Raw genomic sequence first — 16,942 nt, forward strand, 5'->3', positions numbered from 1 at the left:
ACGGTACAATAAATCACGGTACACTAAATCACGGTACACTAAATCACGGTACAATAAATCACGGTACACTTAATCACGGTACACTAAATCACGGTACACTAAATCACGGTACACTTAATCACGGTACAATAAATCACGGTACACTAAATCACGGTACACTAAAACACGGTACAATAAATCACGGTACACTTAATCACGGTACACTAAATCACGGTACACTAAATCACGGTGCACGGTACACTAAATCACGGTACACTAAATCACGGTACACTTAATCACGGTACACTAAATCACGGTACACTAAATCACGGTACACTACACTAAATCAGGTACACTTAATCACGGTACACTAAATCACGGTACGGTACAATAAATCACGGTACACTAAATCACGGTACACTAAATCACGGTACAATAAATCACGGTACACTTAATCACGGTACACTAAATCACGGTACACTAAATCACGGTACACCCAACTAAAGCTACCTTGGTACCTCCTGCCACGTTGTGGTACGACAAGTGTGACGTCACAACACACCTGACAGGTGTCGGTATCCGAACATATCGCTGATATACTATAATGTCCTGGTGGTGCCAAGTAATGCTGGAATTCTAAAAACATTCGTCTATTTTTCCATTAAAATATCCGCTCGGCAGATGGTCATCATCATTATGTTTTCGTCTTGAGATATTGACATGTGATTATGTAAACAGAGGTCGTCCAGTGTGCTTGTCTTGTTTATGTTTGTGCGTGGTCAAATGGTTTAAAGCAGCTTGTTGAAGTGAACCCGTCAAAGCCCGTTAAATCTAACTGATTTAACAAAGTATTTTGAAATTTAAAAAAACGTCGAGGTAGTTGGAAGTTATATTTCCTTAACAATGAATCGTACGTTCATACACAATCAACCATTTCGTGCATTTAGGAATTATCAGTGCGTAACAGAACCAACATTAAAAAAAACGTGATTAATTGAAACAGTTTATAACTTTTTATGGAGCCACTTACTTTTATACAGTATTTCATTAAAACCTTGTAAGAATATTCAAGCTACCAGATCAAGTTCATCCTGGCATAGATTGTAGTAACTTTTGTTCATTATAGTCGAATATTTGCATTTGTTTTAAAGAAAATAAGTGGTGCCGATTTGTGAGTTATGATGTAGTCTACATGATTGTTTTTTTACTTTGTTGTGTTTAAGCAATACTGCAATGGTGTCATCGTGTACGTGTCGTTTATGTACACAGGTGTGGAGAGGGTTTGGAGGATGGGTGTACACAGGTGAGGAGTGGGTTTGGAGGACGGGTGTACACAGGTGAGGAGTGAGTTTGGAGGATGGGTGTACACAGGTGAGGAGAGGGTTTGGAGGATGGGTGTACACAGGTGAGAAGTGGGTTTGGAGGACGGGTGTACACAGGTGAGGAGTGAGTTTGGAGGATGGGTGTACACAGGTGAGGAGTGAGTTTGGAGGATAGGTGTACACAGGTGAGGAGTGGGTTTGGAGGACGGGTGTACACAGGGATGGAGAGGGTTTTGAGGACGGGTGTACACAGGTGAGGAGTGTGTTTAAAGGACGGGTGTACACACAGGTGAGGAGGGGGTTTGGAGGACGGGTGTACACAGGTAAGGAGAGGGTTTGGAGGACGGTGTGTTTAAAGGACGGGTGTACACACAGGTGAGGAGTGGGTTTGGAGGGCGAATGTACACAGGTGTGGAGAGGGTTTGAGGACGGATGTACACAGGTGAGGAGGGGGTTTGGAGGATGGGTGTACACAGGTATGGAGAGGGTTTGGAGGACGGATGTACACAGGTTAGGAGGGGGTTTGGAGGACGGGTGTACACAGGTTAGGAGGGGGTTTGGAGGACGGGTGTACACAGGTGTGGAGCGGGTTTGGAGGACGGATGTACACAGGTGAGGAGTGGGTTTGGAAGACGGATGTACACAGGAGAGGAGTGGGTTTGGAGGACGGCTGTACACAGGTATGGAGTGGGTTTGGAGGACGGGTGTACACAGGAGAGGAGTGGATTTGGAGGATGGGTGTACACTGGTGAAGAATGAGTTTGGAGGACGGCTGTACACAGGTGAGGAGTGGGTTTGGAAGACGGGTGTACACAGGTGAGGAGTGAGTTTGCAGGATGGGTGTACACAGGTGAGGAGTGGGTTTGGAGGAGGGGGGAAAACAGGTGAGGAGTGGGTTTGGAGGACGAATGTACACAGGTGTGGAGAGGGTTTGGAGGATGGGTGTACACAGGTGAAGAATGAGTTTGGAGGACGGGGGTACACAGGTGAGGAGTGGGTTTGGAGGACGGCTGTACACAGGTGAGGAGTGGGTTTGGAGGACGGGTGTACACAGGTGAGGAGTGGATTTGGAGGATGGGTGTACACAGGTGAAGAATGAGTTTGGAGGACGGGTGTACACAGGTGAGGAGTGGGTTTGGAGGGCGGCTGTACACAGGTATGGAGAGGGTTTGGAGGACGGGTGTACACAGGTGAGGAGTGGGTTTGGAGGACGGCTGTACACAGGTATGGAGAGGGTTTGGAGGACGGGTGTACACAGGTATGGAGAGGGTTTGGAGGACGGATGTACACAGGAGAGGAGTGGGTTTGGAGGACGGGTGTCCACAGGTGAGGAGTTGGTTTGGAGGACGGGTCTACACAGGTGAGGAGTTGGTGTGGAGGACGGGTGTACACAGGTGTGGAGAGGGTTTTGAGGACGGGTGTACACAGGTGAGGAGTGGGTTTGGAGGACGGGTGTCCACAGGTGAGGAGTTGGTTTGGAGGACGGGTGTACACAGGTATGGAGAGGGTTTTGAGGACGGGTGTACACAGGTGAGGAGTTGGTGTGGAGGACGGGTGTACACAGGTGTGGAAAGGGTTTGGAGGACGGGTGTACACAGGTGAGGAGTGGGTTTGGAGGATGGGTGTCCACAGGTGAGGAGTGGGTTTGGAGGATGGTTGTACACAGGTGAGGAGTGGGTTTGGAGGATGGTTGTACACAGGTGAGGAGTGGGTTTGGAGGACGGCTGTACACAGGTATGGAGAGGGTTTGGAGGACGGATGTACACAGGTGAGGAGTGGGTTTGGAGGACGGATGTACACAGGTGAGGAGTGGGTTTGGAGGATGGTTGTACACAGGTGAGGAGTGGGTTTGGAGGACGGGTGTACACAGGTGAGGAGAGGGTTTGGAGGACGGATGTTCACAGGTAAGGAGAGGGTTTGGAGGACGGGTGTACACAGGTGAGGAGTGGGTTTGGAGGATGGGTGTACACAGGTGAGGAGTGAGTTTGGAGGAAGGGTGTACACAGGTGAGGAATGAGTTTGGAGGACGGGTGTGCACAGGTGAGGAGAGGGGTTGGAGTACGAGTGTGCTCAGGTGAGGAGAGGGTTTGGAGGACGGGTGTTCACAGGTGAGGAGAGGGTTTGGAGGACGGGTGTTCACAGGTAAGGAGAGGGTTTGGAGGACGTGTAAGAACTGACCAATAGTTCATACCTACAGAACGATTAGGAATTCCGAGACGGACACAATAGAATAGTAAGGTACCTATAGATTCTTGATTGATGACGACCGCGTGTCAGTATCACACGCCATATTGTCAGCTTTACCTGAGCGACATTCTGGTGCCATTGAAATTACGGCAACCGTTCCTCGCACCAGCATAGCTAACGTAAATCACGACGTTTATATGCTCACGTGTCCTGGAAAGCACCACAGCTTTACAGCAAACAGAATGACAGTACTTGTCTCAATGCTGTGAATGGCTTGATTTGTTTATCAGTGCAAACGATACAATATTCATTATGTCACGAGCGTTTTCACGCAGTCAAGCACCGGTGTAGGGCTTTCCTTGCCTACTCTTTGTCAGTGTCTCCGGTCGTAACGTAATGACATTTCAGTGATATTACACTTTAACGTGGCCTCAACAATTCCTGTGGACCTTACCGTGACGAGGACGTACAATTTAACCTGTTATAAAGAATACCCTTATGACGAGGACGTACAATCTAACCTGGTATATAGAGTACCCTCGTGACGAGGACGTACACTCCAACCTGTTAAAATGAGTATCCTCGTGACGAGGACGTACAATCTAACCAATCCATCCTTACTAGTATCATACTCATTATGCAAGTGATAATTCGCTCTGGTTAAAGTTTCCTTGTCGTTAATAAATAGAAACTATATAAGCACCATAGCTCCCTCATATGTCGAATATGTATTTTGAAATAAGATAAATTCATAATTAAGACTGATATTGAACAAGAGGCCCATGGGCCTTAACGGTCACCTGAGTCTATAGTATTTATTTTTGTTGTTGAAATATGTACCAATTTGAGTAAAAAATAGTATAATGTTAACTTAACTTTGTCAGGACCATGAGCTGATCATTCCTAGACCAATTTTANTATAATTAGCCTCATCTGTAACATAGAGCCAGTGAAACGGCTAGGTGAGTCACTGGGGGAGCATGTACGTGGTATTGGGCTGTCCAGTTGGAATCTAGCACATTCTGGGAACTCTGAACTATGCGTGCTTTTCCTCCCACACATAAAAACGAAAGTTGGATGTCAGAAAAGGTGCACTTTTTGGGATGTGCCACTGTGCGCGGTGAGTGAAGACCCACACACGTGAACACTTGCTGCCGGCGATCACAGCGATACCAAAACATTTTCTCTCTGCCACTTATATAACACAACACAAGCATCACGTTTGATGTTTTCGGAGAAAAAACTTGTTTCCTAACAAGCCAACAGATCAGTGACTTCTCGACTGTTTGGCGTTTTATCCCGAGTATCTACCAGGGTGCTCTCCCCAGGACAACAATGCTGCTAAATCAACCAATTAGAACAGCAATTCAGTTGCATGTAAATAACTCGATTTACAAGATAGTCTTCACCCAAAATAAAAATTCCCCATCCATAAGTTGTCCACGGGGCGATACTATCATTAACAGCTTATATTGTACACGCCAAAGATTTTCGCTGAATTGTGGTTTTGTATATAAATTCAACTACCTTGCTATTTTGTAATATCTTAAACCGCCAAAACTTCGGTTCTAATAACTTAATTGTTATCAATTTCAAGAATAATCTGTTTCCATTACGTCTGAGAAATAAGGCTTCACACAAAATGCTATGCGTTGCAGTCATTCCTACCAATGTTCAAATTCAGTCAACACTAAAATTATCCTGCCTTTGAAGTTACCACAAAACTGGTGAGCCTCTTAATTAGCACAATAAAAAGACTATTGTAGACATGGTGCAGGATAATAAGAAGATCTATAAAACTAGAACAAAATATGAACAAACGGAATATTTACACGAAGAGTCTTGAAAAAATACATGGAGAAAAAGACCAGATATTTCGGAAGAGCAAGCGGTTTCTGCTTCATCGATACCGGCCATGTTAATCAAGGTTGATTCCAAGAAATGTCACGTCCTAAAAACGAGTACTCCAGAAGTGACAACAAACCACAAGGCTCATTTATGAGCATAATAAAAAAAAAAAAAACATTGACCTTCATAGCACACAGGAAATCGCCAATTTCTCTCCGATATTGTGATAGTCTTCATCAACCTGCTACTTTGGAAAACTTGTGATTTGTCCATCAGCTGTCGACAACTATAACGGAAGCCATGATATTCTGAGCACGCTCTTGAAAACCGAATCACCTCCGACATGTAAACACCACATGTAGGGGAATCAGGGATGTAACTATCGAGAAAGGGAAAGTTCATGACCGGAAAGTCGAACTCGTCCCGCTTATCGTACTGCTACGTGATAAGCCGTCCATGAAGGTCATATGTTGGAAGTAAAGATCAAGAAAAGAAGTTGAAAATCTGCAGTGTTCTTAATCTCAAGCTCAGGGGGGTATATACAATATTCAAAGACAGTCTCGTCGATATATCTTGATGTGGAATTGAAAGACTTTGCTAGATATCTGTTACCTATCCTGATAAGTTCATTAATAAATTCAACTTTATAAGGAAATAAAATAAAATCGTTCGAAAAAAGGAGCACAGTTTCCTCCCATAGGAAAATCTTAAATCTGCTGGAAAGAAAATCTTGCCACCAAACTCAATGATATTATTAGGAAACGAGTCATTCTACCGTTTACTTCATTTTTGCTTTTAATGTTCTATTCTCAAAATATGCTCCTAAACAATTTACAATCATATCTAATAACCGCCGTTCGAATTTCTTGGAAACAAAGCTTTCGTAATGAGAGAACGAAGACGTTCCTTAGGTTTTGTATGGGGTGTTGTAGTGTGATGGGTCGAAAAGTCAATTTATTTTTGAAAAAGGGTGTTCGAGATCGACCGAAAGATCTCTTGAATTTTCAAAATCTACATTCCATTTATTTGGGTTCTTGAGTAAACAGAGTCACACTATGAGTATAACCCTGTCTCGGTACTAAGAATGGTACAGAGAAGTGCGGATAATGGTTTGGTTTAGCAACAAAGAAGAGCCAGTAATCAAAAGCTGTCTATAAGGATTCTTGCGAATTTCGAAGTCTAGGATTCGGAAAGCTATCTGATTAGCTAGTGTTTTGGATGCAAGAAGGTAAGTATTTGTATACAAAGATTGAATGACATGTATTAGATGATTTTTTCGTAGACACAACTACACATCTATCATGTAGATCATTGTGTGTGGTTTTGACATCGGAGTCAACATGTTTTCAAGCATCTAATTCTTTTTTTGAATGATGGGCAAGGGTGGGCAATACAATTGATTAATCATTTTAAGTTGCATTGCCATTTATTACATAGAAATCCATTAACCCATCTCGCCGTTTCTTGCTTCTTACAAGGTCTAGTTGAATCCCATGAATGGTTTTGTGCTCCTACATACGCTGTGGTTGTCGTGCGGATCGCCCTTAAGATGTTTCTAGTGCTCTTCGCAGAGCAGGACATTGTCGATCGTTCCCACTTATTCCGGTGTCAAAATGACAAGCACATTTTCTCAACAATACGTTAAGCGCAAAAGAGTATTTATTTAAAGATGCGTCCCTCAGTTTTTTATGTCACCTGACCATCGTTCATGGTGACTTATTGCCGTCCGTCTTCGTCTGTCGTCGTGCGCCGTGCGTCGTGCGTAGTGCGCTAACTTTTATCTTGCGAGCATGATATCTTGAGTAGAAGTGAAATTATTTCGATTATGGTATTATGGTGCTTTATATCAATAAGATCTCGCACAAGTGGTCTCGATCAGACAGTAACTCGCAGAGTTATAAGACACTGAAATTTTAAATAATATCGGAGGCTATAGGACTTGAGCTAGTGCTTGTGAGCGCGATAACTTTAGTAAACGTGAATGGATTTCGAAAAATATTGCTAAGCTGCTTTATATCAATAAGATCTCGGACGAGTTCGAGAGTTATTGCCAATCGGAGATTACAAGTTAACCGATCCTGGCCTCTGATTTGCTGAGACGAGAAATTTTCAATTTCTCAAGATTATTTGCAGCAACTCACTTCTTCATTTGTACAAATGTTCCTTATGAGGTTCCGAACATGTTATATTACTTTTTGTGCCGATCAGAAAATCCAAAATAAGCACCCTGACCTGTCATTAACTGAGATGTTTTTGACCTCTTCTCAAGAAAGGCTTCACCGATTGCTTTCTTAGTAGAAGTGTTCCTTATGAAGTTTCGACCAAGTTTGTTACTTTTCATGCTGATTGTAAAATTCCAGATGGCCATCATGGCCTGTGATTGACTAGGACATTTACAACTTTATCTGTAAATACTCTATATAGCATGTGTATGCCTGGTCTCGAGGTAAGTATGGGTGCCCTGTTTCCAAAGTAATTATGTGCCAATTTAAAAGAAAACAAACACATTCTACAATTATAGTACTTCATAATTTACTCAGGTGACCGTTTGGGCCCATGAGGCTTTTGTTTTTGTATAGAGCAAATTTTCGTCCCTTGCCATTACATAGGTAACTACCTTTACGACGGACCGAACGATAGTTAGCCTTAACCAAATCAATAAGGACGACACTAAAACAATCACTAACACACGATGCTATGGAACATCTATTTAAAACGTCAATACAGAAAATTAAACAATTCAAACAACTAACTGACAATATGGCCGTCATACAGAGCCACACGACTTACTGACAATACGGCCGTCATACCGAGCCACACAACTTACTGACCCTTTGGCCATCAAACCGAGCCACACGACTTACTGACAATATGGCCGTAATACCGAGCCACACGACTTACTGACAATATGGCCGTCATACCGAGCCACACGACTTACTGACACTTTGGCCATCAAACCGAGCTACACGACTTACTGACAATATGGCCGTCATACAGAGCCACACGACTTACTGACAATACGGCCGTCATACCGAGCCACACAACTTACTGACACTTTGGCCATCAAACCGAGCCACACGACTTACTGACACTATGGCCGTCATACCGAGCCACACGACTTAATGTCAATATGGCCGTCAGACCGAGCCACACGACTTAATGACAATATGGCCGTCATACCGAGCCACACAACTTACTGACACCAAGGCCGTCATACCGATCCACAGGACTTACTGACAATACGGCCGTCATACCGAGCCACATGACTTACTGACAATACGGCCGTCATACCGAGCCACATGACTTACTGACAATACGGCCGTCATACCGAGCCACACAACTTACTGACAATACTGCCGTCATACCGAGCCACATGACTTACTGACAATACGGCCGTCATACCGAGCCACATGACTTACTGACACTATGGCCGTCATACCGAGCCACACAACTTACTGATAATACGGCCGTCATACCGAGCCACACAACTTACTGACAATACTGCCGTCATACCGAGCCACATGACTTACTGACAATACGGCCGTCATACCGAGCCACATGACTTACTGACAATACGGCCGTCATACCGAGCCACACAACTTACTGACAATACGGCCGTCATCCCGAGCCACATGACTTACTGACACTATGGCCGTCATACCGAGCCACACGACTTAATGTCAATATGGCCGTCAGACCGAGCCACACGACTTAATGACAATATGGCCGTCAGACCGAGCCACACGACTTAATGACAATATGGCCGTCAGACCGAGCCACACGACTTAATGACAATATGGCCGTCATACCGAGCCACACAACTTACTGACAATACTGCCGTCATACCGAGCCACATGACTTACTGACAATACGGCCGTCATACCGAGCCACATGACTTACTGACAATACGGCCGTCATACCGAGCCACATGACTTACTGACAATATGACCGTCATACCGAGCCACACAACTTACTGACAATACGGCCGTCATCCCGAGCCACATGACTTACTGACAATACGGCCGTCATACCGAGCCACACAACTTACTGACACTATGGCCGTCATACCGAGCCACACGACTTACTGACACTATGGCAGTCATACCGAGCCACACAACTTACTGACACTATGGCCGATATACCAAGCCAAACGACTTACTGACAATATGGCCGACATACCGAGCCACACAACTTACTGACACTATGGCCGTCATACCGAGCCACACAACTTACTGATAATACGGCCGTCATACCGAGCCACACAACTTACTGACAATATGGTCGTCATACCGAGCCACACAACTTACTGACACTTTGGCCATCAAACCGAGCCACACGACTTACTGACAATATGGCCGACATACCGAGCCACACAACTTACTGACACTATGGCCGTCATACCGAGCCACACGACTTACTGACAATACGGCCGTCATACCGAGCCACATGACTTACTGACACTATGGCCGTCATACCGAGCCACACGACTTAATGACACTATGGCCGTCATACCGAGCCACACAACTTACTGATAATACGGCCGTCATACCGAGCCACACAACTTACTGACAATACGGCCGTCATATCGAGCCACACAACTTACTGACAATATGGCCGTCATACCGAGCCACACAACTTACTGACAATATGGCCGATATACCAAGCCAAACGACTTACTGACAATATGGCCGTCATACCGAGCCACACAACTTACTGACAATATGGCCGATATACCAAGCCAAACGACTTACTGACAATATGGCCGTCATACCGAGCCACACGACTTACTGACACTATGGACGTCATACCGAGCCACACGACTTACTGACACTATGGACGTCATACCGAGCCACACGACTTACTGACACTATGGACGTCATACCGAGCCACACGACTTACTGACACTATGGACGTCATACCGAGCCACACGACTTACTGACACTATGGACGTCATACCGAGCCACACGACTTACTGACACTATGGCCGCCATACCGAGCCACACGACTTACTGACACTATGGACGTCATACCGAGCCACACGACTTACTGACACTATGGCCGTCATACCGAGCCACACGACTTACTGACAATATGGCCGTCATACCGATCCATAGGACTTACTGACAATATGGCCGTCATACCGAGCCACACGACTAACTGACAATATAGCCGTCATACCGAGCCACGCAACTTACTAACACTTTGGCCGTCAAACCGATCCACAGGACTTACTGACAATATGGCCGTCATACCAAGCCACACAACTTACTGACAATATAGCCGTCATACCGAGCCACGCAACTTACTAACACTTTGGCCGTCAAACCGATCCACAGGACTTACTGACAATATGGCCGTCATACCGAGCCACACGACTTACTGACACTATGGCCGTCATACCGAGCCACACGACTTACTGACACTATGGCAGTCATACCGAGCCACACGACTTTTTGGCCTTGTTTTATGTTTCCATCCTTAATAAAGTAAGTGATCCCCTCGCTGTTGATAAAACAGCTCTGATTTGGCTTAGAAAACCTTTGAGTGTCGTGGTTAAATTGATACAGTGAAATTGAGAAAAAAATCAAACACGGCTAAGCCAATCATAATACAAGGTATCCAATTTGGATTTTGAGTTAACCTAAGGTATTACAGTGGCTGTTGCGGACCATGAGGGCATTATTCAAAAGAAAATAACAAAGAAAGGTTAAAACTTTTGACATTTGAAGTTTTATAAAAACAGAGTAACGGAAACTGAAAGGAAGAAGCAAAGTGTCTCTGCAAATCAGAGAACAGGACAAATGAAACAAGGTCAATTTATATGAAATAAAGAAATGGACCAAGGCGACACAGGAGGTCCAACGAAAGTGCAACCGAGATATGTGGTAAACGGTTAAGCATACATGGTGAGATGGAACACCAGGATCAACAGAGGTATACATGGTGAGATGGAACACCAGGACAAACTGAATTATACATGGTGAGATGGAACACCAGGACAAATATAATTATGCATGGTGAGATGGCACACCAGGACAAACAGAAGTATACATGGTGAGATGGAACACCAGGGACAAACAGACGTATACATGGTCAGATGGCACACCAGGGACAAACAGAAGTATACATGGTCAGATGGCACACCAGGAAATACAGAATTAAACATTGTGAGATGGAACACCAGGTCAAACAGAATTATACATGGTGAGATGAAACACAAGGACAAATAGAAGTATACATGATGACATGAAACACCAAGACAAACAGAAGTATACATTGTGAGATGGAATACCAGGACGAATAGAATTATGCATGGTGAGATGGCACACCAGGACAAACAGAAGTATACATGGTGAGATGGAACACCAGGCAAAATATAAGTACACATGATGAGATGGCACACCAGGACAAACAGACGTATACATGGTGAGATGGAACACCAGGACAAACACAAGTATACATTGTGAGATGGAACACCAGGACAAACAGAAGTATACATTGTGAGATGGCACACCAAGACAAACTGAAGTATAAATTGTGAGATGGCACACCAGGACAAACATGAGTATACACGGTGAGATGGAACACCAGGACAAACAGACTTATACATGGTGAGATGACACACCAGGACAAACACAAGTATACATGGTGAGATGGAACACCAGGACAAACACAAGTATACATGGTGTGATGGTATACCAGGACAAACACAAGTATACATTGTGAGATGGAACACCAGGACAATCAGAAGTATAAATTGTGAGATGGCACACCAGGACAAATAGAAGTATACATGCTGACATGAAACACCAAGACAAACAGAAGTATACATTGTGAGATGGAACACCAGGACGAATAGAATTATGCGAGGTGAGATGGCACACCATGACAAACAGAAGTATACATGGTGAGATGGAACACCAGGACAAATATAAGTATACATGATGAGATGGCACACCAGGACAAACAGACGTATACATGGTGAGATGGCACACCAGGAGGACAAACAGACGTATACATGGTGAGATGGAACACCATGAAAAACAGAAGTATACATTGTGAGATGGAACACCAGGACAAACAGAAGTATACATGGGGAGATGGAACACCAGGACAAACAGAAGTATACATTTAGAGATGGAACACCAGGACAAACAGATGTATACATGGTGAGATGGAACACCAGGTCAAACAGAAGTATACATGGTGAGATGGATCACCAGGACAAACAGAAGTATACATGGTGAGATGGAACACCAGGTCAAACAGAATTATACATGGTGAGATGCAACACCAGGTCAAACAGAAGTATACATCGTGAGATGGAACACCCGGACAAACAGATGTATACATGGTGAGATTGTACACCAGGACAAACAGATGTATACATGGTGAGATGGCACACCAGGGTAAACAAAAGTATACATGGTGAGATGGCACACCAAGACAAACTGAAGTAGAAATTGTGAGATGGCACACCAGGACAAACAGAAGCATACATGGTGGGATGGAACACCAGGACAAACATAAGTATACATGATGAGATGGCACACCAGGATAAACAAAAGTATACATGGTGAGATGGAATACCAGGCAAACACAAGTACATATGGTGGGATGGAACACCAGGACAAACAGAAGTATACATGGTGAGATGGAACACCAGGACAAACAGAGAGGAATCGTTTTGGGAATCTATGCTCATTACTATAATAATCATCATCCCTTCTTTTTTTGTCAAAATCAACCACAAATAAATATGAATATAAATATCGACTAACATCAAGTATATTTAGTAAATTGCATGTGGTTTGGTAGGGAATGTCCTGCTATTGTGGATATTATCGAACTTCTAGGTTACCATGTTTTAACGATTCACATTTACACACAGAAAATCGGGAGTTTATTGTTTACGTGAGATCTGAGAAGTCACATTGCTGTAGTATAATACCCGTAACATGTAAGGATGTTTAATAAATAACACAGTTCGTGTAAACTTGAGATAATTACACTACTTGGGCTTAGTAATTATTTTTTATCTTATTGTAAACAGCATGCTAGTCATGAAAACAACAAAGGTAACCCAACTTATAAAGGATCTAGCGTTGTTTACTATCTTATTGCCACATAGTTAAAATCTACACGGACTTTGTTACTCATCCCTCTTCTCGTGTGCCCATAGTGCTGTCTTTTTTATATATATCTGATGTGAGCTGTCCATGATGAAAATGGTAATATTAATGACACAGATAACAATTCAGATGACCAAAAATGTGAACATTCACGTTATATTAGCACATTACTATTATCATTGTTTTATTTTAGCGTCATTGTTTTATACAGTGACGTCATTATCTAAGAAAGGTCAATTAACGAAAGTGTAATAGAACAGTCGAGTCATTCTTCATCTCAAACGCAAATCGAACTCAACTTATCTGGGGCGAGTGTGTCCAATACCAAAAGTGAGGTCACGTGATGCTTTGTAACAAATACGAATACTTCGAGTCAATCACGTGCGTTTTGCAATTCGAATTTCATTTGTCTGAAGGGAGCTGTCTTTTCTAAAAATACATAATATCCGATCCAATGTTGACCCCTCGGTAAAAGTTCTCTGAAGCACAGGTAAGTTGTCATCAGCATCATTTGATTCTCTCCTTACTCATCATTACTGAAAGCAAATATATTATAATGGGTATCTCTTTGTCAAACAGGCCATCTGATCACAGATTCGTACGGGTCCACTCCACCAAAGAGCACGTGCTTCCCGGTAATTGCTTTGCATGAATACTGCATGTCAAATAATTAGCGCGATTACTTTCCATTGTGCAATATCTCAAAGGTCATCCGTGATCTCATTTACTCGTTTTGCTACGAACTGTTTAAGTTTATCTACGAAATTCAACTGAGTATTTGGCCACCACACAACGTAACGGATGTTTACGCTACCCATGATCAGTTCGGCAAGTTATTCTCCCGAACCACAAGTTCTAGTTTCAGTTATGTTGTTGCTTTAACTCTGCTCTTACCGATTGTCAATGCGGTACAACCGATGTTCTCCAAAATACACTTGCTCCAGAATCTGTTCGTCTAGCATCAGTAAACATATGCATCGTAGAAGCTTCCGATGTCGACATGAATCCACGTGTCCCGGGACTTCTGTGGTAAGGACTGATTTGATTTCAGCAGCTAAATCCCCCCCTGCCTTGTTGGGATTCTTCGGGCGGACTGATGGTGTTACTGGATGGTGATAAATGTAGTGTGATGTTCTTCCTGTTATCAAGAGTCATCGACCTTTTGTATAAATCCTTGTTTCTTCTGATCTTTGAAGGCCAGGCTCAGTCAGGCTCACTATACGGCTGGAATAGGTGTGATTCTCGTTACCTCCAAACGAACGTCAATCCACCACTATTTGGTGTTGAGGTCATTATACACTTGGATATAAAATCCTACAACCGACTGTGTTGCTAGGATCGATCCTACCTATCCTACAACCGACTGTGTTGCTGGAATCTATTCCACCTATCCTACAACCGACTGTGTTGTTAGGATCGATTCTACATATCCTACAACCGACTGTGTTGCTGGGATCGATCCTACCTATCCTATAACCGACTGTGTTGCTAGGATCGGTCCTACCTATCCTACAACCGACTGTGTTGCTAGGGTCGATCCTACCTATCCTACAACCGACTGTGTTGCTTGGATCGATCCTACCTATCCTACAACCGACTGTGTTGCTAGGATCGATCCTACCTATCCTACAACCGACTGTGTTGCTAAGATTCTATGGTCGTCCTCCTGGCAGAGAGGAAATCGTACATTTAGTCAGATACATTGTTTTTACTTTTTATCCCCCACTATCACCGAAACGGGGGATATTAAGTTGGGTTTGTCTGTCTGTCTGTCTGTCACGCGTCATTTCCGTGCAATAACTACAACAAATGTTAACCGATTTTCTTCAAACTTGGTCACAGGGTTAAATGCCTTAAGGGCTCGTCCAATTTCGATGACCACTTTCAGCGGACCCCACTTGGCGGAGTTATGACCTCTTGAATAATGAAAAACGTCATTATCTGCCGTTTCTGTTCATTAACTCTCGCAAATATTATGCGAATGTCCCCAAACTTAGTAACAGGGTTCAATGCATTAAGGGCTCGGCCAAATTTGACAACCACTTTAATCGGACTGCATTTGGCAGAGTAATGGCCCCTTGATTAACGAAAACGTCATTATTTGCAGTTTCCGTTTTACAACTCTAGCAAATATTAGCCAAATTCCTTCAAACTTGATAACTATTTTTGTGTTTCTCTGTCTTTCCACCCTTTATCGGGCACTCTTTGGTTTTCGTGTGATAAATGCTGTAGATATTGTTCAGATGTTTCAACCAAATTCCGTAAGCACATCCGTCTCGTGCTAAGTTTGCCTACCAATGTGATTTGTGCATATTTACGGATAATCAATGAGGTATAGGGCTTTTTTTCTCTTCAAGTTTCAAGATATACATTATGTCTCAACAGCGCGATACTTGCATGTTTAAACCTAACCTCAATAATGTTAACCTACAATATTTTCCTGCAAGCGGGGGATACAAATTCCACGAATTTGCTTGTTTTTTCAACTTTTGGTTAAAAACAATGCATCTTCCTGAATTGACAAATAGACAAACTTATAAAAAACGTTCTCCCAAAGATTGGACAAAAAGACGCTGGAATACATACATCGTTTCTCACGTAACATTATGCCGACGTGTAGATCTTATCGACAATGCCAGATAGACCCACATGGACCGGTGCATGAGCTTTTACGTTTAGTGCACTAAGTTCAATAGGTTTTTGGAGGTGATTTTACCATAACGCCTGTAGGACGATTATTTACACCATTTATTAAACAGAAAACTACAACCACTATCAAGTATTATCGCCTTTGTGATGGGGGATGTTCTCTCTCCATCGGTGAGGTGGATATTTCCCTCGGTTACATTTCAGCGCTGTACCATTATTAGCTGACAATTACAGACGTAAAAACTCCGAGACGTTTTACACAGTGGTAGATAGCATCTAGGACATTCTTTCCGACAATTCAGACCGCTCCTCCATAATTGTAAGCGTCAGCCACTAATGAATCAACACTGCGACCTTGACCTTGCAAACAAAGAGTACTTGTACCTTCCTAGAAACTTGCACAAAGCTGTGGGGAGCTTTCTCTAGTCCAACTACCTCTACAATTATCTAATACCATCACACAGTTGTGTATTTAATCATGATGACGTTGTTACATGTAGTTGTTAAAATACGGTTCCAGTTGGAACGCTTTTACATAATAGCAATGAATCCATCACTTTGAGTCGTTGATCATTGAAACCGTGTAAATATTACCAGGAACACAACAGTGTAGCATTGTGTAGGGATCTCTCCATCTCTTCAGTATACACCTTTACTGGGTGGCCATGGTCGACCGGTACCGAAGTTAAACCGGAAGCCAACACAATTGCCGCGGAGGCAAGAAGGAGCCATGCTTTCAATGCATTTTTTGAGAAAAACAGTGTTTCATATATTTAACTCAGGTGTCACACATGTACATGTATGTAATACAAGATCAGCATATGG

General features: G+C 43.3%; 1 protein-coding gene across 1 annotated transcript; it reads right to left on the reverse strand.

Moving 5' to 3' along the window:
- Positions 1–1,812: 1,812 nt before the first annotated feature.
- Positions 1,813–8,551, reverse strand: LOC110450555 (proline-rich extensin-like protein EPR1). Its single transcript, XM_021498143.1, has 2 exons — positions 8,534–8,551; positions 1,813–3,474 (listed from the first exon to the last, which is right to left on the reverse strand). Exons 1-2 carry the CDS (start codon positions 8,549–8,551, stop codon positions 1,813–1,815), a joined length of 1,680 nt encoding a protein of 559 aa, XP_021353818.1.
- Positions 8,552–16,942: the final 8,391 nt, after the last annotated feature.

The sequence above is a fragment of the Mizuhopecten yessoensis genome, unplaced genomic scaffold (assembly GCF_002113885.1).
Source record: "Mizuhopecten yessoensis strain PY_sf001 unplaced genomic scaffold, ASM211388v2 scaffold5325, whole genome shotgun sequence".
NCBI classification, from domain to species: Eukaryota; Metazoa; Mollusca; class Bivalvia; order Pectinida; family Pectinidae; genus Mizuhopecten; species Mizuhopecten yessoensis.